The sequence below is a fragment of the Nansenia antarctica genome (assembly GCF_963989245.1).
Source record: "Nansenia antarctica genome assembly, chromosome: 7".
NCBI classification, from domain to species: domain Eukaryota; kingdom Metazoa; phylum Chordata; class Actinopteri; order Argentiniformes; family Microstomatidae; genus Nansenia; species Nansenia antarctica.
This window is the reverse complement of record NC_137677.1, coordinates 13,117,576-13,141,291: the sequence shown is the minus strand read 5'-3', so window position 1 is coordinate 13,141,291 and position 23,716 is coordinate 13,117,576. Positions and strand designations below refer to the sequence as shown.

Here is a 23,716-nt window from a genome sequence, read left to right as displayed (position 1 = left end):
CTTTTGACTTTGCGAATCACACCTGAACCCAATAATTCCTAACATCTGCCACATTGTCACGTTGCTACCACAGATATTTGGTAAAATAACGATCAATCCCAAAATAGTAACAATAACAATAAACTCATGGTAACTGGAATCAAATTGAATGGCACAGTGACATCGATGAAAGTTTGAGTTTGGAGAATATAATGGAATGGAATGTCTACAAGTTTCCAGTGCAAAGTAGGCCTAAGTACTGTAGCCTATATTCAATGTGAGAACTATAGTACCTTTCATAATGAGTATGAACAGGTGGTGAAGAAGGTGATTAAAATGTACTAGGGGCATATATTTGTAAAACAACAGTAATTAATTGCTGAGGAGCATCAGCATAATTCTTTAATTCCGTTCTAAAAACACATTTTGTGATATTGATTATAGGCCTACAATCGATCCAGTGACTGCTGAATGGATCTTGTGCGAAACAAACCATATAATAAAAAGTGTAATAAATAACAATGGCAATACAAGAACAAGCAATCCTATAGTTGACATACTCTGATACCATTATCTTGTGAATATGCTATTGTTTAGACATATATAAAAAATAAAAATAAAAATAAACAAAGGAAGTTTCCCTTCTTTCATGGCAATATAACCGACACAAAATCAAAACAATCACGCATGAATCAGAATAGTCTCTTAAAAAATAATAGGTACTTGAGTTTGATGATTTGCTACATATACAGTAGAAGCTACCATTTAGGCAGACAGGATTGTCAGATTAAGACAATTGGCATTTTTGCAAAGATAAGGCATATCACTCTGCCTTCATCTGGTCCCTGATTTCCGAAGGCAATGTTTCAAACAGGGCGTCCTCAACCACAAGGCCACTACGCTTCAAGGCCCGACAGAAACCCAGCTCTGATGGCAGGACCTCAAAATGGTTGCCCTTCAGTTCTAGGTGTGTCAATAACAGCAGGTAGGAAATCTTTGGTGAGAGCAAGGACAACGTGTTCTTCCCCAGCTTGAGGGTTTTGAGCTTCTTACAAAAGAAGAGCTCGTCTGGGAGATTTTCAATCTTGTTGCAGGTGACAGAGAAGTACAGGAGACTTTGTAGAACTCCAATTTCCGGCGGAATGAAGCGGATGTCATTGTTGGACAGGTCCAGGTAGCGCAGCTTGTTGCATAAGAATAAGTGCGAGGGCAATATCTCAATCTTGTTGTTGCTGAAATAGAGACGTTCCAGGCTGCCAAGCTTCTTTATATGCTCCGGGATATAGGCGATGCTGTTGTACCACAACTTGAGACAAGTGAGCTTGCGGAGATGCTGGAAGCTGAGGATCTCCTCTATGGACCGGAGGTTGTTCTCCTTCAGGTCCAGCTCCTGTAGGTTGGTGAGGCTGAAGACTGCGTGTGGAATGCGCTCCAGATCACAGTGCACCAGCTCCAGCTCTGTCAGGTTGACCATCTTTTTCAGGTTATTGAGCATCACTAGCTTGGTGCCGTCGTTGTAGATATACAGCCGCTGCAGATGGCTGGACAAGTCCACGATGGACTGGGGGATTTTGATGAAGTTGCTCTTGAGGAAGAGAGTCTTCAGAGACTTCAGCTCTCGCAGTGATTCCAGGGTGATGTTCTTAGAGGCGTCAGGACTTAGTGATCCAATGAGGTAGAGCTCCTCTAGGTTGCGCAGGCCGTACAGCCAATGTGGCAGCTCCCTGCTGTCGTCAAATTTGACTCGAAGAACTTTAAGATTCTCTTTCAGAAAGGAGATGGCTGCTGTGTGCACCTTAAGGCAGCACTGATACAGGGACAGCTCTTGAAGGTCCTCAAGCTTTGCTATGGAGGCAGGGATGGTGACATTGTTAATGATCTCCAGCTTCAGGGACTGAAGCTCTGTCACCTCAAAGATGGTGTCTGGTAGCCCAGAGAGCATGAACAGCTGAAGCTCAAGTCGGTTTTTGGCGTTTGTCTGCAGTCTCTGACGCAGCTTCTCTGCTGTCCACTCGTGGTTGAGATTGAGCTGTTTCAGCTTGTTCTCACTGACCTCAGACAGGAACACAGCGAATCTCTTGGAGTAAAGTGGGTCATACTGGTCGATCATGTGCAGCATGAAGGCAAAATCATTCTTCACATCTGGGATGTCATCAATCCCAGTTTCCTGTCGCACATATTCAAATGAGTATTCTTTCAGTGAGCGGTAGAATAGCCAGTAGGAGGTGTAAAGGCAGGTGAATCCGTAGACACCCACAAAGCATAGGTAACAATAAGACAGCTTGGAGAACAGGTGAGCCATGGTGTGGTTGCAAGAGAAGTGTTTATAGCCTGTCATGTCCTGTATGTCCACATTACATTTGACTGTGATCTGTACTTCAGATACAAGAGCACTGTTGTATGCAATAATAAGGAGAAATTTAAGCACCTTGAGAACAGTCTGGCGAACATACATAATATAGAGTATGTCTCCCTCTTCAACGTGAAGGCGGAACTTCTTTACCTTTTCAAACAGTGCTTTGGCTTGTTCTCCCTCTTTCTTATCAAGGGCACTTGCTGTCGGCTTGTCTATTACAATCTTCTCTGGGATTGACTTGAGGGACTGGGTCTTCTCTAGGTCACCCTCCGCAGCAGACACGTTAAGGTTGGGCCTGCTGGCATTGTTCTTTTTGTTGTCCTTCTCCTCTGGGTTTTCCCCAGACACCTCTGACAGGGCTCGTGTGGTCCAGGGGGAGTCAAAGCATTTGCCCAGTATGGAGATGAAATGCTCTATTTTAGAACTGGAGCCTGGGAACTTGAACCAGAAGTTGCTACAAACCATGAATATAAGGGTGTGTATGAGGACCAGGTAAGGGAAGTATTTAGCATACCAGTGCAGAGCCTTCTCATAGCACATCTGATTGATGAAACTGTACTGCTGAAGGTCCAGGTTGGTCTTTAAGCCCTTCATTTCTTTTGGCACAGGTGAGACATTGTTGGGAGACGGTATAGGGGGCTCCATCTGAGACTCAGTTTCATTTGGCGACAGCATTGTTTGGTTTGGCAAGGGCATTCTCTGTGGAAGGCAGATGATCTTGTCTTGCATGACCTAAAACAAAAACAAAGAAAAATTATTAGAGAAGAGCACTCGAGGTGACAATACCACATGATAACGCATACTGGAATAGACTCCCCCAATATCTGACCCTTATTGGAAATAAATCCAGCTTCAAAAAGAAACTGAAAGAAGCTGTCGTCCGGAAAGAAATTAAGGTTTAGCCCAGTCTGACTTTTGCCCTGACGATAATACTGTAGTTTTGGTGTGAGCTCTCTCTCACTATGTGTATGTATCTGACAGCAGCAGCTAATACCACTCTGCCATCCTGATGATCTGATACTGTGTAGCCTGCTGCTAATATAACCACAGTAGTGAATGTTCATTTATTAAAAAATGAAAATAAAAAAATAAGTAGGGGCTAGTATGACGTCCATAGCTCCATAAGAAGAGCGCTGCGCTGTCATTTTCCAGTCATAATATCTTCTTTTTGACAATTGGCTGTTCTGGGCTGCTTGTTACTCCAAGTTGTCAATACCAGGTGGTTTCTCATTGTTGATAGATCATAATATTTTTTCCACTTCTTCTATAGTCACTTTACAGAATTCAAAAGAGCAGTTCTTATATTTCATTATTTGTGTCTTCTATACATGAATACAATGGCTCACAGTTTGGTTTACAAGCTTTGTCAATAAAATGGTTGTTAAAATAATGGGCAATATCTATAGATTTAGTTATAAAAGACCCTTCTGCTTCAATGAAAGATGTTCAGCAGCATTGGTGTAAATGTGATCAATGCATGTGGTTGATACAGTTCCTGTTTTGCTAGTATACATCCTGGTATGTTAGTTAATAACCTGAACCAGATTAAAGGCACTGGTTATAGTAAGGACAGCTTGATGCACCACTTCTGAGTCCACCCAAATATTAATAATACATATTGAACTGGTGGGTTCATGCTTTAAAATTGCCACTCACAAATTGCCACTCATACAATGCGATAAATGGCGATATTGGCAAGAATAACATGAACTCCTTAGTCAGAACTCTATACCCTAAAGCCAGTGGTAAAATGAACAACCATGAGTAATATAGCATCGTTCTCATTAGCCTATGACATCAGTAGTAGGACTGTGACTCAGGAAATTAACAGTTCATGCTCTAGCTGCCACAAACGCAAGGGGGAGACATACATACTCACTGAAATTCCTTACTGCAACATGATACTGTATGCAATTTTTACTGCGATTTTTCTATTGCTATTATACTATAGTCATGATTCAGAGCTATGGTGACATAGTTCTATTAAGCTGTTATTGGTTTGGTACTGTATTTTCTCCTGCTTCCTGAAGTGTTTTGTGTCATTCTGGTTTAATTGCCATGTGGTTTCCTGGGCAGAGGAGGTTCTGTGTGGAAAACTACCAAAAAAGAAGCCACAATCAGCTGGGTGAGAGAGGGTTATGCTGCAGCACAATGCTGAGTGGAGACAAGATCAGCAGAATTCTACACACTGTCTCTCTCTCTCTCTGTATCCCTCTCTCTCTTTGTATCCCCCTCTCTCTCTCTCTCTCCCTCTCTCTCTCTCTCTCTCTCTCTCTCTCTGTATCCCTCTCTCTCCCTCTCTCCCTCTCTCTCTCTGTCTCTCTCTCTGTATCCCTCTCTCTCACTCTCTCTCTCTCTCCCTCTCTCTCTCCCTCTCTCTCTCTCTCTCTCTCCCTCTCTCTCTCTGTCTCTCTCTCTGTATCCCTCTCTCTCTTTGTATCCCCCCCTCTCTCTCTCTCTCCCTCTCTCTCACTATCTCTCTCTCTCTCTCTCTCTCTCTCTCTCTCTCTCTCTCTGTATCCCTCTCTCTTTGTATCCCCCCCCCCCCCCTCTCTCTCTCTCTCTCTCTCTCTCTCTCTCTCTCTCTCTCTCTCTATGCAGCACACTTGAAACTATTCACTGGCTTCTCCATGCACACGGTAACTTGGCAGAGCCAGTGTTTACCCCTACCAATCTAAACTGAGATGTCTATAATACCAGGAAATGTATTAATTAACACAATAATGCTTGCTTTGACAAGGCTGTAGCTTATGTAAACTCTGAAAGTCATCGCATGGGTAAAGTTTTGAATTGCTCACTTTATTTACAAACTGTGGAGGAACATTTTTAAACAGTTTTACTTCTGTAGAGATCTCTCATGGGACCACAGGGGGGATATTCCCACCCACATAAAGACTTCCTGTCGATGATGTTTGCTTAAAAAAATAAAAATAAAAATTAGTATCATCTCCAGGGTTTATAATGAGAAGAGCAGCAAGAGCTCAAGCTCCATGTTTTTCCAGCTGGCCAGGGCGGTAAAGTGACAGGACACTAGCCTTTGGAATCATGTGTTTAAAGAGGGGTTGGGCGGGGGCAAATATCTGGTGCGGGCTGCAGGAATTTGTCCCCCTTTCCGTTGGTAAACTCCCACTAAACTACGCAGCTTGCATGGCCCAACACTGAGCTGTTTGTGATGGCAGAACTGTATCCTTACTTGTTTTCCATTTATTTAAACCTTACAATCAGCAAGTTGATGAACGTTATTCAACATAAATCGAATTCTACTAAGGAAGATATTCTGTGGTGTAGTAGTGATACTGACCTGGAGGGTGCATCCAAACACGCCGATCATGAGCATGACCACAGAGAGGTAGTCTGTGAACACATCCCACCATGGCTTCAGCACTCGAAACGCCGGCTGCTGCTCCGAAAACTGTCGGAACTCTGTCACAGGAATCATGACTCCTGTAAGAGACAGAGATGGCATTTAGCGGCTCCAATTACCTCCAATTACCTCACAATGCACTTTTCATAATGTTTACCACCATCTTTAGGAACGAGTCTGCCTCTTGTTTGTCTAAAATATAATTTGGGGAATCCAAATATGGATATGTTTGTGTTAGATTAAACTAGGATACATTAGGCATTTCACTGCAATCAGTCTCTCGATTTTGACATGATAATAATTAGAAATGATACACATTTCAATTGATTTGAATCCTCGGTGGCTTTCAATGGTCTCATTCCCTGCTAGGGAATACCAAAAATAAAGCAAGAGTATGATGAACCCTCAATTTCTTGGTAGTTTTTCTAATTCACAATATTATGGCTGACAAATATTAAATAAGCCTTTAATTAGTATAACCAAAATGAAACAGTCTACAGCAAAATCATGTAGAGAGCCATGCTAGTAGCATCACAGCAATATACTATATCTGTCATGTCTATTGTGACTTCACTTAATATCTGACGCTGCCTCTCTCTCACTCTGTCTCTCTCGTCAACTTCACCAACAATCTGCTTACTATGGGTATTCAGTTTCCATTGTCTGTACTTTGTCCAAATGATGAAACCTATTTCAGTTGCCTGTTCCATAGCAAATGAGGAAACAAGTACATTACCCATTTGTGGATAAACAGCTGTAATTTGTGGATAAACAGCTGTAATTTGTGGATAAACAGCTGTAATTTGTTTTCTTTATTGTGGTCATGATGTCCTTCTTTAGACCTGTTTCACTTACATTTTTCACTACATCTATGTCTTAAGAATAAAAAAAAATCAATCAATAATGCACAAAGCAGAAGATCATCATAATAGCATAGTTTACATTCATATCTGTCAAATAAAGGACAAATTCCTCACATGGTTCTTCAAGATAATTTGACAGTGTTTTGACAGTGTTTATCACTTTTATGTAACTCTTAATTACAGCGTGTGGTACTAAATGTGCAGTGAACACTCGTGTCCTGTCAAAAGGTCACGTCAAAGGAGTACTATAGAAATATATTTAGACGTTACAATAACACAGCTGCCCTAGTTTAAATAGACCACCACAGAAACAATTATGCCCGAAACAACTGTTGGACCAGACAGATTATGTTTTTATTGAGAAAACCCCCATATGGTTTCAGCTCTCCTGTAGGAATTGAACACACCACTTCCTTAAGCCGTTGAATTTCATGGAAAAAGTGTATGTACCATGACAGGAAGGATGGAGAACAGTTCAGGTCCACAGAGGGATGTTTAGACAATAGACTAATAACTTCAGATGTCTATGAAGTCTTTGAGTATTGTGTTTAGCATTACAAAACTCTGTATTGGTACTGTACATATACGAAATATAGCCTACATAAATAGGGAAGAGTAGTTGTATGAGGGTATTATAGTTTATTAGTATGTAGCCCTTGATCATATTAAGAAAAATGGTTCCTTCCTCCCCCACCAGATGAGTCTTTGCTTTGTCACCAGTAAGCTGGCAAGGCCTTATCCTTGCCTCTTCCTGACAGGAAATGTTGCAGCTCTCAAACAGCCCAAAACAGACTATGGATGTCTGGATCACACCCAATCCCCAGGATACAAACTCCTGTCCAAAATGGGTTTATTAAGACCATGGAAAAACACAGCCCAGAAATGAACATTTAGTCACATTGTATTGCATTAGGGAGGATGGGCTAGGTGAATGAAAGGTCTTGAAATAATAAATAATGGAACCCAGAAGGTTCTAGAAGGTTCTAGGTCTAGAAGTTGTTTTTGATTTAGGGTAGGCTACAATGGAATCCCAAAATACACTCACCGAACACTTTATTAGGAACACTGACTGTACTAATACTGGGTAGGGCCTCCCTTTGCTCTCAAAACAGCCTCAATTCTTTGTGGCATTGATTCCACAAGATGGTGGAAACATTCCTTTGAGATTTTGGTCCATGACGACATGCTTGCATCATACAATTACACTTTCAAGCTGGGAATCTCCCATTCTACCACATTCCAAAGGTGTTCTATTGGATTCAGATCTGGTGACTGGGAAGGCCACTGAAGAACACTGAACTCATTGACATGTTCATGAAACCAGTTTCAGATGACTTTTGCTTTGTGACATGATGCATTATCATGCTGGACGTAGCCATTAGAAGATGGGTACGTTGTGGCCATGAAGGGATGCAACAATACTCAAATAGGCTGTGGCACTCAGGCTGATGAAGATGATTGATTGGTATTAACAGGCCCCAAGTGTAACAAGAAAACATTCCCCACAACACCGAATGAATGAGAAGGTGTACAGATGTTCCTAATAAAGTGTTCAGTTAGTGAATATGCAACCAAATGTATTCTTCAACATTTTGAAGACTAGGCCTATTGGCTGCCCTTGTTTGCTTCAATGTGACGCTATGTTAATCTCTTATAAAGAAAACTGTGAAATGGTCTACATACATTATTAGACAGAATGTCAACAAGCTCAGCGTCCTTATAAGGCATAATAGGCCTACTGTAGTAATGCCATTATTTTTGTTTTCTTTTTAGGGGGTGACATCATTAACCAAACTTCTAAATCAATTGTAGATTACATCATTAACCAAACTTCTACACCACTTAATAAACCACTCATGTCTAGCCATTATTACACGAATAGGTTTATTAATATCATTCATTTAAGAATAATGTGGAAAACCAACTCGATTAAGCTACATGTACCCCTGTCCAGAAGGCTTGTGTAACGTATGACAGGCACACTACACGTGAAAGTATTGAAACAATGTCGCATAAATAGCGTTACCAAACATCAACAACAATGTAGCGAAATATTGCTATTGCTAAGGAATTATTGTCGACAAATCCAATTCCAAAACCAAAATCGGGAGTGTGATTGCCTTACCCAAGCGCTGTCCGATAATCTATCCGTTATCTTCTGTATAGCGATGAGATTTTAGGGTAGCGGCATGATGTCCTTGAGGCGTAGCGCGTTCCCCCTCTTCCCGTTATTCCTGCTAGTTGAATGTTCCTCTGCTGGTGAATCACAAAGACTCTAGTCGACTGACGCCGTCAGGGCGGGGACATGGTCTACATTTTGGGAAGGGTGATATTGTAAATCCATTCAATCCATACAATAAAATCACCAATGAATAGATCGATCCAGTGTATCAAAACCCACATGTTTTAATTTTCACTCAGATAAAAGTGTATTTGTGACAAACCACTATTCCACACACAGATCCTGTCCAGGTGCCACTGACACAAATAAAAAATAGAGCCTGGTCATTTCCTCCCTTTATTCAGAGGACAGGGAATCCTTCACAGTAGCTTTCCTGAAGAGTGACATTGATTTTTACAATACTTTCAAAAAGTTGTGCATTAGTATAACTGTGGAGCTTAGGCTAGAGCCACAGTTAGAGAACAATACTTCTACGTTATGCATTCAATCCAGCATGCAAATGCTATAGCATTCCTTGTCAGGAAGATCCGTGAAATCCTATTCTGGGGCTCTAATGTTTATCAAATCACAAATTTTTCAGTAACACATTAAACAACATCAACACATGAAAAACAATAAAAAATATATGACAACATTGTTTCTTCAACTTTAAATTGCTCAACAGAGGCTCAGTATACAGTATAACAAATTGATCAATCTGCTCAAACTGTATACAGTATAACAGTGTCATAACAGATTCAGTGTATAACAGATTCTTAACAGGATGTTCATGTTGAACAGTCACATGGAGTAAGTCAGGTTGCCGTCTCCATGTCCAGTATTACAGATTTTGGGTCATAGTTCAGAGGTGCCTGCTCCCTCGGTTTCCAATTTGCGAGGGAACTCCTTATCTGACGTCTGGAAGCCCTCCTTCACACTTGAGGGGAGAGAGTTGAGAAGACCCTCCTCAACCAGCAGGCCATTGGGCATCAGATGATGGCACTCCTCCAGCTCTGCAGGCAGGCTCTTCAGCTGGTTCCCTCTCAGGTCAAGCAGTACCAGGTTTGTCAGTTCACTCACCTGGTTGGGCACCACTGACAAACTGTTGTGGCTTAGCAACAAGGAATGCAGTGTTTTGCACTGGAATAGGCTCTCTGGAAGATGTTCAATCTTGAGAGACATAAAATGAAAGGTTTCAGGTCATTATGATTACGATACACTCGAGTTCACTCTTCTGCTGTCTCTCATTGCATTCTGGAATAATGACCTTTTTAGTTATGCAGGCTATTTAAAATGGTTGAACTTGCATTTTGGGTAAACAATCACACAATCTCATATACACAAATGTTTTCTTTTCAGGAACATAAAGTTCTAAAAATGAATTAAATGAATAGTACTTACATTATTTTGGGATACATTCAAGAGTTGGAGTCTCCTCAAGTCTTGTATTTCACTGGGAATGACAGCTATCTTGTTGTGACTGAGGTCCAGATGATAGATTCTGCTGCACAGGAAAAGCTGTGAGGGTATACAACTGATACAATTATGAGAGAGGTAAAGTTGCTCCAGATTTTCAAGAACTCTGATGTGGACTGGGATGGAGGTGATACTGTTGCATTTCAGCTTCAGTGTAGAAAGCTTTGGAAGGTGTTGGAAACCTTTGATTTCCTCAATTGTTTTGAGGTTGTTTCCTTTCAGGTCAAGTTCTTGCAGGTTCTTTAGGCTAGAAATAGGACTTGGTATATGCTGAAGGTCACAGTTGAGCAGCTCTAAGCATGTGAGGTGTGTCATCATTTTCAGACTCTGCAGGACAGCGAGTTGGGTGCCTTCATTGTCGACGACTAGCTTCTGTATTGAGGGTAGTGAATTAGTAATAACTTTGGGCATTGCAGTGATACTACACTTGAGGAATAAGACATTCAGGTTTTTCAACTTGGGTAGGTTGTTGATGAAGGTTGTGTTGTCCTGAGATAACATATTCCCATAAAGATACAGGTCACTCAAATTACGCAAACTGAAAATCCACCAGGGGGCATGCTCCACCTCTGTGAATTTCATCCTTAGGATCTTCAGATTCTCAGAGAGAAACCCCAATGCCACGGGGTCCACTGTTGCAGGAGAATGGTCCAGCCACAACTCCCTCAGATTTCCTAGCTGTGTGATCTTCTGTGGGAGCCTAGGGTCTGGGATCAGCTGCAGTTTGAGAACCTCAAGCTCCCTGATGTCAAACACAGAATCTGGGATCCCACTGTGGAACATAAGGTGGAGCTCTATCTGGTTCATTGTGTTGCGCACCAGCTTCTGGGATAGCTTCTCCAATGGCCACATGTAGTTGAGATTGAGCTGCCGTAGTTTATTTTCACTAACCTCAGACAAGAACACTGCGAAACGTTTTGAGAACAGGGGGTTGTACTGGTCCAGTAGGTGGAGGATAAAGGCAAAGTCATTTTTGACATCCGGAATGTCACTGAAGCTGCTCTCCTCTCTGACTGAATCAAATGAGTATTCCCTGAGTGAGTTTTTGATCATCCACCAAAAACTGTACAGGCAGGTCAAGCCATAAACAATCATTAGAACAGTGTATACTAAGTAGAGGAGCCAGAACATAGGGGCCAATGAGTGAACGCAGTGAAAAAACTGAAATGGCACCACGGCATGTGTTTCCACCACACAATCGACATCAAACAGGATATGTGAGGCAGCATAAGGGTATGCCAATGTGAACACGAGAAACACAATTTTCATAACTATCTGCCTCATATACAGGTGATAAATGATGTCTTTGTCCTCAACGTGAACTTTAAGCTTCTTAACTTTTTCAAAAATGGCTTTGGCCTGCTCCGTTTCCTTTTTGTCAAGTCCACTAAGCTCTGTCCCCATTGGCCTCCTGCTATCGTTTGATGTTAACGCTCGAGCGTCGGGACAATACATGCTCATAGGGGACTGAGCGCCTCCTCCCTCAGCCACTGTCTCTGATAGTGCCCGGGTGGTCCAGGGAGAGTCGCAGCATTTGTGTAGTATGGAGACAAAGTGTATGAGCCTTGAGCTGGTGCTTGGGTACATGAACCAAAAGTTACTTATAATCACAAGGGCCAGCGTTTGTAACAGCACAACATAGGGGAAGAACTTGGCAAACCAGTGGAGCTGTTGTTCATAGCACACAGCATCCACATAGGCATACTGCTGAAGGTCCAGCTTGAGGAGTGGGAAGTTGGAATTATCAGCACTGGCATTCACTGTAGTGCGTCCATGGTTGAAACCCCCACAAAGGTAGTTTGATGTCATTTGACAGGGAACACAGACGATCTTGCGAAGGGTAACCTGCAGGGTGCCGCCCAGGGTGCCAATCATGAACATCAGGATGGAGAGGTAATGACTGAGGACATCCCACCAAGGCTGAAGAACACAGTATAAGGACTGCCCCCTGGCAAAATCTTTCAACTCGCTCTCTGAGAGCATTTTAGCTGCCTAAACGGAAATAGACACAGACAATCATAAGAGGGGAATGTATATAAACAGAAACGTATTCTAACTAGATACATAGAAATTAAGACCCTGACCCCCTCACACGTTTTAAAGGGGGCAATCTGGGATTGGTACATCAGAATTGAGAACTGAGAAAGAATTTTGACTTTTAAATTAATCGTTATTGATTCTTGAAGAATAGCCTCTAACTTATAACTTAGCCTTATGAGCTTAGTTAAACTGTCTTGCCCCATCAAAACCAAAAATATTATCTTATTTACTCCATTGTTTGTAAGCAATGTAGCGTAATTGTAAACACATACATTGTTTTTATAGCCTAGCTATAAAACATGGTTAAAACCATAATTTGTAATGGTCAGTCCTTGCATCCATAGCTCCATCTACACATTTGAGTGGTTACTTCTCCAGCCCCATCCCTCAACTGTTTACCAAAAAAAAGACCACTGACTTTGTTGTTGGAATCCCAGATTGCCACTTGGATACATGCCAAAATATGATAGACTCGAAATAACGTAGGCCTACTTATACTGTTGCACAGAAACTTTAGAATATAAAAATACCATTCAGTCTAACACAATCAATGCAATTAACAGGTTCCATAATGGTTTAACACGAGATGCAGCTGATGCAGACCTTTCTTTGGATAGCTAAGTCATCTCACACACTGATCTGTGCCTCATCGTTTTCAAGTTAGCTAGCAAGCTTCTATGGAAAACTCGGTCAGATGCAGAAAATCTTACCCTAGTGGTAATATGTTAATTAATGTTATGAACAACAACAGGTGTCTGCTAACGTTTGAGGTCAGGTTGGTGCTGCTCATTCATTAGCTCGCTAGGTAGCAACTTAGTTAGCCATTGAATAATCTGATTATTCGTTTATGTAGCTAGCTAACAATCTTTGGTTAAAAGAAAATGATCTACCTTGAAATGTTGTGACTCACTTATAGAAGGGTGTGTATGTGACGCCCTTGTTAAGATAGCCAGCTAGTTAACTAGTTAAACAAACACAAATAAGGAAGAAAGCTAGCAAGCTCAAAACAAAAAATAGGGCTCCTCGTTTTAGCAGGGAGTGGGGGGGTTGTTTTTGCTTGAGAAATTTTTCAAATTTCAAAAAAATCCGTCCGATTCATCAGAGCAACGCATCCGGGTACTTTCCCCTCCCGTCATGTCCACGCCCCTTTTTGGGTGATAGAAGAGTAGAAGTTTGCCTGGCGGTCAATGGAAATGTGTGGTCTTTGCTACTTTAATCCGATAAAATAAGAAAACGGTATTGCTTTTTAGAAATGAGGATCCCAAATCCTATGGCCAGTCAGGCAAACAATTATATAGTGTCGTTGCCGATCAATGGTCGACGTCGTTGTATAGAAAAACGTCATTCAGTCTGCCTCCATCCATAAGGATGAACGATGGCCTGAGGTGTTATAACCCTAACTCGATTTTACGCAGAAGTATAAATTGGGCTTAACTCATATCCTGATATACAACTACCTTATTGAATGTAATGTATTTCTGACATCTATCACTTTTGCTGTCTTAAGATAGGTCATTTTTCTGTTTTGGTAGTCTGTCCAATGTGACACTTGCCCTCCCCCATTGAACAATTGTATTAATTATCCTATTTTAAGAAAACTAATGTAACACTCTCGTCTAGGGATTTACACGGCAAGTCAAATTAACCCTTTTAAGAACTGCACATCCCTGATGACAGGGAGATGACGTATGCTCTGCTCTGACGAATCAACCTCTATTTCATTATTTGTTTCTATATAACGTCGATCATTGATCGGCAACGACACTATATAATTGTTTGCCTGACTGGCCAACGGATTTGGTCTCCTAATAGCAAAAAATAAATAAATACTGTTTTCTTATTTTATCGTATTAAAGTAGCAAAGACCACACATTTGCATTGACTGCCATGACGGGAGGGCAAAATACCCGGATGCGTTGCTCTGATGAGGTACCCATAGATTGATTCTACAGTTTATAGTTTTTATATTACAGTTACGTTTCTATAGCCTATCTGTGGCGGTATCTATATATATATCTATGGTATCTTTGAGCTGCAACGTTTGCAGGAAAAGCGCTATAGAAATACACAAATAAAGTGATTATCTCTGGCACCGCCCCGTGGAGAAACACTGCTTCAGTGTCGTCACTTCCGGATCCACATGAACGTTCCACATTTCCAGAACGACGTAATTATAATTTAATGTGGGAATTTCGTGCAAACTTTAGTTGCAAGACTACCGGCAATAGCCCTAGTACATAAGTAAAACGGGTGGTAAATAATTGTGCTTGTGGTATTTACCAAAGAGGAATGGATGCAGAACTTTTGCATGACACGCTCGTGCTTTGCGAAATTGTGCACGGTTATGGAAAGTGTTATGGAAAGTTTACATGTCTAATATTAGCTAATATATTCTCAGATCAAACGATTTATCAAAGTTATAATCCAGCGGAAATACATTTCATTTAGAAGGGTCACGATATTCTGATTAAAGTGTTTACATGGGGGTGTTTTATTCATGCATTTGTTTAATTGGACTAACGGAATATTAGGCTGCATGCAAATGCAGTCACTGATCCTTGAGTCGGTTCCATCCCATAATCTGATTGGTCAGAGTAAGGGGCAGGGATATTTTCTATCGTGGAGAATCCGGCGTCATGTTTTATGGTAATGTGGCCGAGCAAAAACAACACAAATTGTAGTACGGTATCAGTTTTGCACACTGTTTAACTGTAACAAAAGGAGATTAGACTGGCTGGGATCAAGTTATTTCATTGCACCAGCGTTTTGCGTTGGTAAGATATCATTCCAATGTGCAGATCTTAAACTCCAATGTGCAGATGTCAAACTGCATTATGTGAGATTGAATTGATATTTTTGTCACAAAACCCCCCAGTAAATTATACTAGATGATTGTCTTGTAAATGGTAATAGGCTACACTAAGTGTCAAAGACAGATTGCCCTCTGCAGTAGGCTAGGCTACCCCTGATCAGGGATTGGTTTTTGAATTGCACAGTAGACCTACTATTATGAAAAATACTATATCAAATACTATACTATATCTGTATCATTCATTGTTCTATCATTGGTCATTAATTGTTCTATTCAATCTATCATTGTTTTGCAGTCATGAATATCACACACAAAGCCCTCAGAAGCTACAGTTCTGCATGTCGTCTGATAACTATCAATTGCACCAGAAAGTTTTCATCCTCACAAGTAAGTTTGTTTACATTACACCTACTACCTTTTGACACATAACGTTTTCCTGTCTTAATGTTGATTCCTCATTGTTTTAGCTTGTTATGGCGTCGTCAAGGCATACACATTCCAAAAGGATAGAGGGGCTGGATAAGAATGTTTGGTAAGTTGACGTGGGAATATTGGAAAGTTGTCATGACTACAGAGACACATGGAAAGTACAGTGACTATCTTGTTGTCTTGATTTTAGGGTGGCCTTCTCCTCGGTGGCAGCAGACCCCTCAATTGTCAACCTGGGCCAAGGGTTCCCAGATATCCCTCCCCCAGCTTACATCAAGGAGGGCCTAGCCAATGCTGCATTAGTGGACCAGATGAACCAGTACACAAGAGGCTTTGTAAGACTGCTTGCTTCATCTTCTTTATATGCATATGATATTTACTGATATACTTTGGTAGGCTCATACAGTCATGGCCAAGAATATTGGCACCCCTGCACATATTGGCACCTCCTGGGTCTCCTACCATAGCGTCACATTTAATTCAGATAGCGACAGATAGTGCGAGTTGGGGCGCTTAGGTGGCGTAGCGGGTTGAGCGTTGACCATGTAACCGCAGGGTCCCCGGTTCGATTACGGACGGGGACATATCCTGCATGTCATCCCTCCTCTCTCTCTCACCCATCCTTCCTGTCTAAATCTCTACTGTATCTGTCAATAAAAATGAAAAAATATGAGTGGGACTGCCCCACTCAGAAAAAATAACATTAAAAAAAAAGATAGTGCGAGCTGACACTGTTGTACCATGTGTCTGCAGGTCAGCTTGAATTTGTTTGGAAGTTGATTGAGGTTCTTTATCCACCATTCACAAATGTTGAGTCAACTTTTCTTAATTTTAAATGGTTGCAAATGTGATTTCTATATTGTCAGCACCTATAACTTGCCACAGGTGAGTTTAAATACAAATTAAAGGAACATTACATGCTTATTATTTGTTACGTTTTAAAAAATATTTTGAACAGAAATTTGGAACAAAAAAAAGATTTTGAACCAAAAAATATATTTTGTTTAGTCCATCTTTAGAGTTCATATCAGATTTGTCTCTGATGTTTTGTGTAGTTCCAATGCAAACAAAAGAAGTAAACATGTGAATACCAAAACATTTGTAATTGCAACAATTTATGGGAGAAGTGGTGCATTATCTGACAGAAGTGAAGGGGTGCCAATATTTGTGTCCATGACTGTAGCTGGGGACATTTATGGATAACTCTGGAACCATACTGGATTATTAAACGTGTTACAGTCTGGATCACTACATGTACAGATGTCCTGTGGGTATCATGAATGTCACATATTGCTTGTTTGAACGTTTTTTAACACTACTGTTCAGTTTACACAAGTGCTAAACCAAATAGGTGCTAGCCGCGGCTAGTGGCACTGGGTGGCATGTAGCATAGAGGTTAGAGAGGCCGGCCAGCGATCGGTAGCTCGCTGGTTCGATCCCCATCCCAGGTAGGGAGCCGGAGGTGAGCTGGTGACTGGAGGGTTGCTGGCATCACATCCAAGGTGTCCTACCACTGCCGTTGCCATGGTGTTTTTTGGATTGCCACTGACTTGTATTCCAATTAATTTCTAACAGGGTCATCCATCTCTGGTGAAGGCTCTCTCTCAGGTTTATGGTAAAGTCTATGGCCACCAGATTGATCCTTTCAAGGAGATACTGGTCACAGTGGGGGGATATGGATCCCTATTCAGTACCATGCAGGGCCTGGTGGAGGAGGGGGATGAGGTAAGGAATTGTCCATTATTGGCTGGGTCATGCAGGATATTTTCATAAAGACCCTAATGCTATTAATCTCTTTCTATAGGTCATCATTATCGAGCCATTTTTCGATTGTTATGTCCCCATGGTTAAAATGGCAGGGGCCACGCCTGTCTTGATACCTTTACGACTTGTAAGTATACTTCTATTCAACATACCGTCACATAAGTTACGAGCGATTTGTTGGGAAGAGAGTTCATAATCGCTGAAGTCTCTCTTGTCTCTCTTACGAACATCAGAAGTCCGATAAGAAGACGAACATTTCAAGTGCTGACTGGGTTCTTGACCCACATGAGCTTGCTAGTAAGTTCAACTCCAAGACCAAGGCCATCATCGTCAACACTCCCAACAACCCAATCGGGAAGGTAAGTGCACAGAAGTGCTCATGAAGTAGTGAAATTGAGTGGTTACTTTCTAGCCCTCATGGCAGAGAAACAGTGTCTACTCTAATGTGATCCCTGGTGGTATTCTTTTACTATATACTGTGGTATCCCTCTCACTATGACCCGGGGAATCTGCACACACACAAGCTAGAGAGACGGCGGATATCTTTAGCCTTTTTGGCGTATTTATTCCTAACTTAGGTGAGTGGGTACCGCCCACTCAAAAGGACGGCTCTGCCGTAATGTTCAACGCAAAAAAGGATTAACTGAAGACCCCTCCACCGGAGGGACGCACCGGCTGGCGTCAGGGCGGGCTGGCTGGCCCGGGGGTTATTAGGCAGCGTCCCGCCTCGCTCTCCGTAGTCTGGGGGTACCTCCCGCCGGATGGGTTATGGGCTACTCAGTCTCCGTGGTCCTGGGGGGTACTCCGTACCTCCCACCGGAGGGGTTATAGCTAATCCGTCTCGGGGGTCCAGGGGCAGGGGTAGTCCGTCCCTCCCTCTTGGTGCGCTCGCGGGTTCATCTGATCTGACCCTGGCCCCGGCGCTGGGGCAGGGCATATCTCGTCCTTCCCTCTCGGGGCTCCGGTCAGCGGGTTCGTCTGGTCGGACCCTGGCGTCGGCGCCGTGGCTCTGGGGGGTACGTTCCGTCCGTTCCGTCCCTCGGGGCACTGGTTCGTTACATAAATGACACCCGTTATTAGAACAGATTAAAAGTACACGCCGGAAGTACAGCTCTCACCCGTCCTGGTCACGTCTCTCATGGACGTAGCTCTTCCCCCCCCCCCCCCCCCCTTGTCGATGGCTTCCGTTCCTCCCTTTATGTGGGGTGCTGGTCCGGGCACAGCTGCCTCGCATGGACGAGCCCGCGGTCGGTGCTGCGGTGATTGGCGGATGCGGGACAGCTGTGCGAACAGCCAGTATCTCCTGTTAGCGGCTCTGCCTAGGGGTTTGCGGGCGCTCTCCAGGGTCTTGTACCCCCAGCTTATGAGTGACAGTGAGAGGGATGCTACAATACATCTCGTAACAACCCACGCACTATATATCACACTGCCATGTTCATGGTTGTTTGTTTTACCACAGATATTCACAAGGGATGAGCTGCAGATGATCGCTGACCTCTGCATCAAACACGACACACTTTGCTTTAGTGACGAGGTGTACGAATGGCTGATCTACAAGGGACACCAACACATCAAAATAGGTACGTTCTCAGGTTTCTGCCTGTGAACATCATACTGCATGATTGAACCATTGTGCAACGGTTGCTTGCTTTTCCTTGGCCTAAGGGTACACTCTCTTCTTCCTCTTGGACAGCCACTCTACCTGGTATGTGGGACAGAACCATCACCATCAGCAGTGCAGGGAAGACCTTCAGTGTCACTGGTTGGAAGGTAAGGGATCTCTAGTGATTAAAGTCTCAGCTATGGTGGATTAAAGGTTGACAATGTATCCTATTTTCTAAAATTTAGAAATTGATGCTTAGTATTTCCTATTTGTTTGCTTTCTTTGATTTGTAGGTCATCAATGTGACCCTTCTGTATAGAAATGCCAATAATCAATTGCGTTCTTTTGTCTCAGCTTGGCTGGTCTATAGGACCAGAGCACTTGATAAGACACCTTCAGACTGTCATGCAGAACACTTTGTATACCTGCCCGACACCTCTACAGGTAAGTTTTGCCAGTCATAGAAGCTGGATTTACTTTCCCTGAAGTCTACAAGATTCCTAACAGTGAAGATACAGTGGACAAAACCAAGGCCCTGATAAAATAATACTAAACATTTTTTGTGGGGGGGAAAAAATAATCTATATGTAGAGGTAGTAGTGGTGATCTCAATTATAATCCCAGAACTTAAAATACTTCCAGCTTTCTTATTTGCTCATTCAAAAGTAAGGGTGCTTGTTTCAGCATTCAGCCTGTGGACCTGTGCTTTGCAGGAAGCCGTAGCACAAGGCATGCTCCGGGACTATGCGCTCATGGGTCAGCCAGAGTGCTACTTCTCCTCCCTGGCCGTGGAGCTCGAGAGGAAGAGGGACAAGATGGCCGCCATCCTGCAGGCGGCCGGCATGTCCCCCATCATGCCAGAGGGAGGCTACTTCATGATCGTGGATGTGACTGCCCTCAGTGAGTTAACAGTTTTTTTCCCTCATGAATACTGAATTCAAGGTGCAATGCCCCATCGTGACGTTAGAATTATAAGGTTCTATCTCCATTTTGGTCAAAATTTAGTTTTTTACATAATCTGATCCATTTATTAATGCCTGTGTGGTGTTATTTTTAAAATGTTGACATTTTTGAGTTAGTAATTCATAAAATACAAAGGTTCCATCTCATAAAACATAATGGAATGTAAAAACTTTGACGCTCAATATCTCTGAACTACCCTAAACGGAGATAGAACCTTATAATTCTAAGCTCACGTCATAACATTACTGTCTGCATATAACTTAATTTGTCTTGGGCAATTAGTAGCTATTGATAGTCCCTCTCAGCATAAGACAACATGTAATAACTTGGAGGATCATAAGTGTTGCAGTTTATACAAGCCTTTAGGTGATTCTGATTTCTCCCAAATCGAGCGTTCCTGTTGATCGACTAATTACTAAACCATAGTTTTTACTTAATATTTTTGTTCATGCTAGATGAGGACCTGTCACATATGGGAGATGATGAGACATACGACTACAAGTTTGTGAAGTGGATGATCAAGGAGAAGGTAAGTCGAACGAAGACTGGCCGATCGGTACTGGCTATCGTAACCGTAGGTCTTGAGAACATTTGAACACACATACAGAGTAAGTCTGTCAATATAATAAGACCAGATATTACTAGATCCAGACGGAGGTTAATACACTTACATTAGTGTGTTGCCATTAGTTCGGCTACAGTTTTAGTTTTTCTGTTTGTGTTTGTAGAAACTGGCAGCCATTCCTGTCACAGCGTTCTGTGGAGATGAATCCAAGAAGCAGTTTGAGAAGTACATCCGCCTATGCTTCATCAAGGTAAACACAGAACTGTTAATCGATCCGCTCTCAATATGATGAGAGTGTGTTGTTGGATGCCACAGCCAATGTTTTACATTACATTACATTTTTGGCATTTAGGAGACGCCTTATTCCAAAGCGACTTACAATCAATACATTTGAATACTAAGCAAGTGAATCATCAGTCCACCAGTCGTAGCAGGAAGAGTAATCCAGCTCAGGCCCGGGGAGCCATTGATAGAAGAAAAAACCTTCTCCTATCACCTTCTTCTAAACCTAGGTTTTTAAATTGTATTTATTTATTTATTTAATTTTTTATATTTAGACACTGGAGAAACAGAGAAACAGTACAAGGGGGGCAATAGAAGTTTTTAGGGACGCAGTAGAGGGGAAAAGCGGGTGTCTTGTTTAAATACTGGTTTTGGATTTGTGTCCTTAGAAGGTCATGGAGGGGGCTGAGACAGCTGAGTCAGGGGCTGAATGTAGTGTTAGAGGGGTTAGTAAAAGGAGCAGAGAACAATAAGTGAGGTCTGGTCTGTGATCCAGGTAAAGAAAATCTATTTAATTCAGTTGGCCTACTGGGAGCTTCACATACACAAAGGTTACAGTATGATGTTCCGCTCAACTTAACAATATTAACACTAACTTCTTACTTACATACTCGCATATACATAGGCATTGGCATTGCAGTAGAAATTCAAAATCAATAATAGAATAAACAGGATATAAACAACAATCAATAGGCTGTCTATGTCTTCCTTAAGGAAGGAATCATTATCAGCCTATCATGATTTAACACACATTGCCCATTTAGGTGAAAGTTATGGCACTCAAACTTCAGGGCTGATTCCCCAAATACTGTATGACTGCTTCTAAGACGACTGCTGCAGCTAGGTGACTAGGTGAGCCCAGGGCCATGTTGCATCAGACATTATACAACAGTTAGTTCCGACCAAGTAATTTGATTGGACAAGAGGCATTCCATGAGTGCTGATATACAGTATAACAGCACTGGGACTTTTAACTATTATGTATCACTCCGAAATGACCGTTAATACAAAGTAGCTAGCCTGCAGATGTTTGTGTTCAGGTTACTAGGCAACAGTCCAGTTGCGGAACAATTTTTTGTTGACGGAGCCAAAATAAATGATTAAATAAACAAACAAATCATAATCTGTTGTCACTTATTATTGTTAACTAATAAATTGCGCTGGCCTGCGGCCTCGTACCTACAACCGAATCACAGCCGTGCTGATATTCAGTATAACACACTCCCTCTCGTGTGATATTGCTTAACTAACTGCCAGACGTTATGGTATAACTTCTGTTGTCTACAACCCTTGTATCAAAGCGCATCATATTATGATCACTCTCCACACTATAGGCTTGTTACCAAAAGTTTAAGTAGTTTATCTGTGTTTGAATAGACTTTCACACAAAGAAAAAAAATAGGAATAGGAATTAACTTTTTTTTTTTGTCTCTCTCTCTGTAGCAAGACAGCACTCTTGATGCTGCGGAGGCTATCCTGAAGAACTGGAACAAAGATTCTCCTGTTTAATGTTGTAGTGTGCTTCAAGGTCCTTTCTCTCTTTCTTCATACCAAGTTCTTTATACTTTGAAGAGTTATTGCGCTGGCCCCCATGAAGCAATGGAGAAATGGAATTGTAGTGTAGATACTTAAATATTTTCCTTACCAACATAAGATTCCGTTTGTATGTTTGATGCACTGTATACTGTATGTCTAGCCATATTGTACTGTATGTACCCTGTCACATTATTGTTGAAATCCATTTTTGTCTGTGTTTAATTGTGTGTACAAGTTTCTAACACTAGGGGTCAGTATAGATACTCCTTAGAAAACACTTGGTCATCAGTGTGACCGTCCTGAAAAGAGATCCATCACGGTCATGTCATTTACAGTGCTGTTTCCCGTTAAGTTAGGTCTAAGACAGGGGAAGACATGATTGTATATAAAAGCTAATAAGAAATGTTGACGTGATTGCCAGCCCATTTTCAGGTGCACTTTCAAGCTGTGAATCTCCCGTTCTACCTCATCCCGAGGGTGTTCTATTGGATTCAGATCTGGGAAGGCCACTGAACAACACTGAACTTGTTGTCATGTTCATGAAACCAGTTTGAGATGACTTTCGCTTTGTGACATGGTGCATTATCCTGCTGTAAGTAGCCATTAGAAGATGGCTACATTGTGACCATGTAGGGGTGCACATGGTCAGCAACAATACTCAAATAGGCTGTGTGGCATTCAAGCGAAGATTGATGGTATTAATAGGCCCAAAGTGTGCCAAGAAAACATTCCCACATCATTACACCACCTGAATGAATGAGAAGATCTACAGGTGTTCCAAATAAAGTGTTCAGTGAGTGTGTAATCTGTTCATATATGGAGGTCTGGAATGTATATTGCACATTAAAATAAAGATCAGTCTACAAAGTTATTTACATGAGAGATCTATTTATTTAAAAAATGACCTGTCCTCTGTTATCAGGACTGAACAATAATATCTCCAGTATGATGAGAGACTGAGATGGTTTTGGTTTGATTAACGCTCTGATCAGGGTGCATCATTATGAAGAGGTTCCATATAGGCTTTGTGTAAGCCATAAGGTTGTGTCTCAAGCAGTAGCTAATCAGGGTTTACAGTCGAGCTGAAAGAACCCCCAGACTCCCCATCAACCATCACCACCTCATTTCAGTCCTTTCCATCAGTTTTGTGGCATAAGTTCCTGCCTCCTCTCCTAGGTCTTCCTCCCTCCGGATAGAGGAGAGGCCTATCTTGAATGATCCCAGAAGGCCCCAAATAAGGATGGCGAGTCCCGCTGGCTTATTTCCATGGCTTCCTTTTCCTCTTCCTGTCAAAATCTGTCCTGTGTTCCTGAGTTTCCCCTGGAGGCAGTTTTGGCCTACATTTTCCTGTCGGTCGGTGAGGGGTCGGACGGCCAAAGTGAACTTACCCAACTGTAATTCTGGGGCTGAATATTTGCCATACATTATATATAATAAGTATTGCAGCTAATCACATGAAATTTAGACCAGGCATTGGTATTAACTCAATAAAACTACACAGAAGAAAATTCAAACATTCCAAT

At 42.0% G+C, this 23,716-nt stretch overlaps 3 protein-coding genes across 5 annotated transcripts; 1 reads left to right on the top strand and 2 right to left on the bottom strand.

Moving 5' to 3' along the window:
• Positions 1 to 802: 802 nt before the first annotated feature.
• Positions 803 to 5,774, bottom strand: lrrc8c (leucine rich repeat containing 8 VRAC subunit C; the record flags this gene model as incomplete). The annotated part of the gene is made up of 2 exons (XM_080536227.1): positions 803 to 3,067; positions 5,637 to 5,774. The coding sequence occupies 2 exons, from the start codon at positions 5,772 to 5,774 to the stop codon at positions 803 to 805; spliced, it is 2,403 nt and encodes an 800-aa protein (XP_080392353.1).
• A 3,804-nt stretch (positions 5,775 to 9,578) lies between these two features.
• LOC308162415 (volume-regulated anion channel subunit LRRC8B-like) lies at positions 9,579 to 12,182 on the bottom strand (the record flags this gene model as incomplete). The annotated part of the gene is made up of 2 exons (XM_080536571.1): positions 9,579 to 9,893; positions 10,305 to 12,182. The coding sequence occupies 2 exons, from the start codon at positions 12,180 to 12,182 to the stop codon at positions 9,579 to 9,581; spliced, it is 2,193 nt and encodes a 730-aa protein (XP_080392697.1).
• Positions 12,183 to 14,363: 2,181 nt separating this feature from the next.
• LOC308163159 (kynurenine--oxoglutarate transaminase 3-like) lies at positions 14,364 to 23,051 on the top strand. 3 transcript variants are annotated; one of them, XM_080537345.1, is made up of 14 exons: positions 14,364 to 14,406; positions 15,347 to 15,438; positions 15,519 to 15,583; positions 15,671 to 15,815; positions 17,056 to 17,205; positions 17,285 to 17,371; positions 17,478 to 17,603; positions 18,704 to 18,824; positions 18,938 to 19,014; positions 19,202 to 19,291; positions 19,561 to 19,747; positions 20,266 to 20,339; positions 20,539 to 20,625; positions 22,101 to 23,051. In XM_080537345.1, exons 2-14 carry the CDS (start codon positions 15,349 to 15,351, stop codon positions 22,164 to 22,166), a joined length of 1,365 nt encoding a protein of 454 aa, XP_080393471.1. In that variant the 5' UTR covers positions 14,364 to 14,406; positions 15,347 to 15,348; the 3' UTR covers positions 22,167 to 23,051. The 3 variants fall into 3 exon arrangements, with proteins under 3 accessions (XP_080393471.1, XP_080393470.1, XP_080393472.1); XM_080537344.1 differs by lacking the exon at positions 14,364 to 14,406 and adding an exon at positions 14,494 to 14,885; XM_080537346.1 differs by lacking the exon at positions 14,364 to 14,406 and adding an exon at positions 14,878 to 15,013.
• Positions 23,052 to 23,716: the final 665 nt, after the last annotated feature.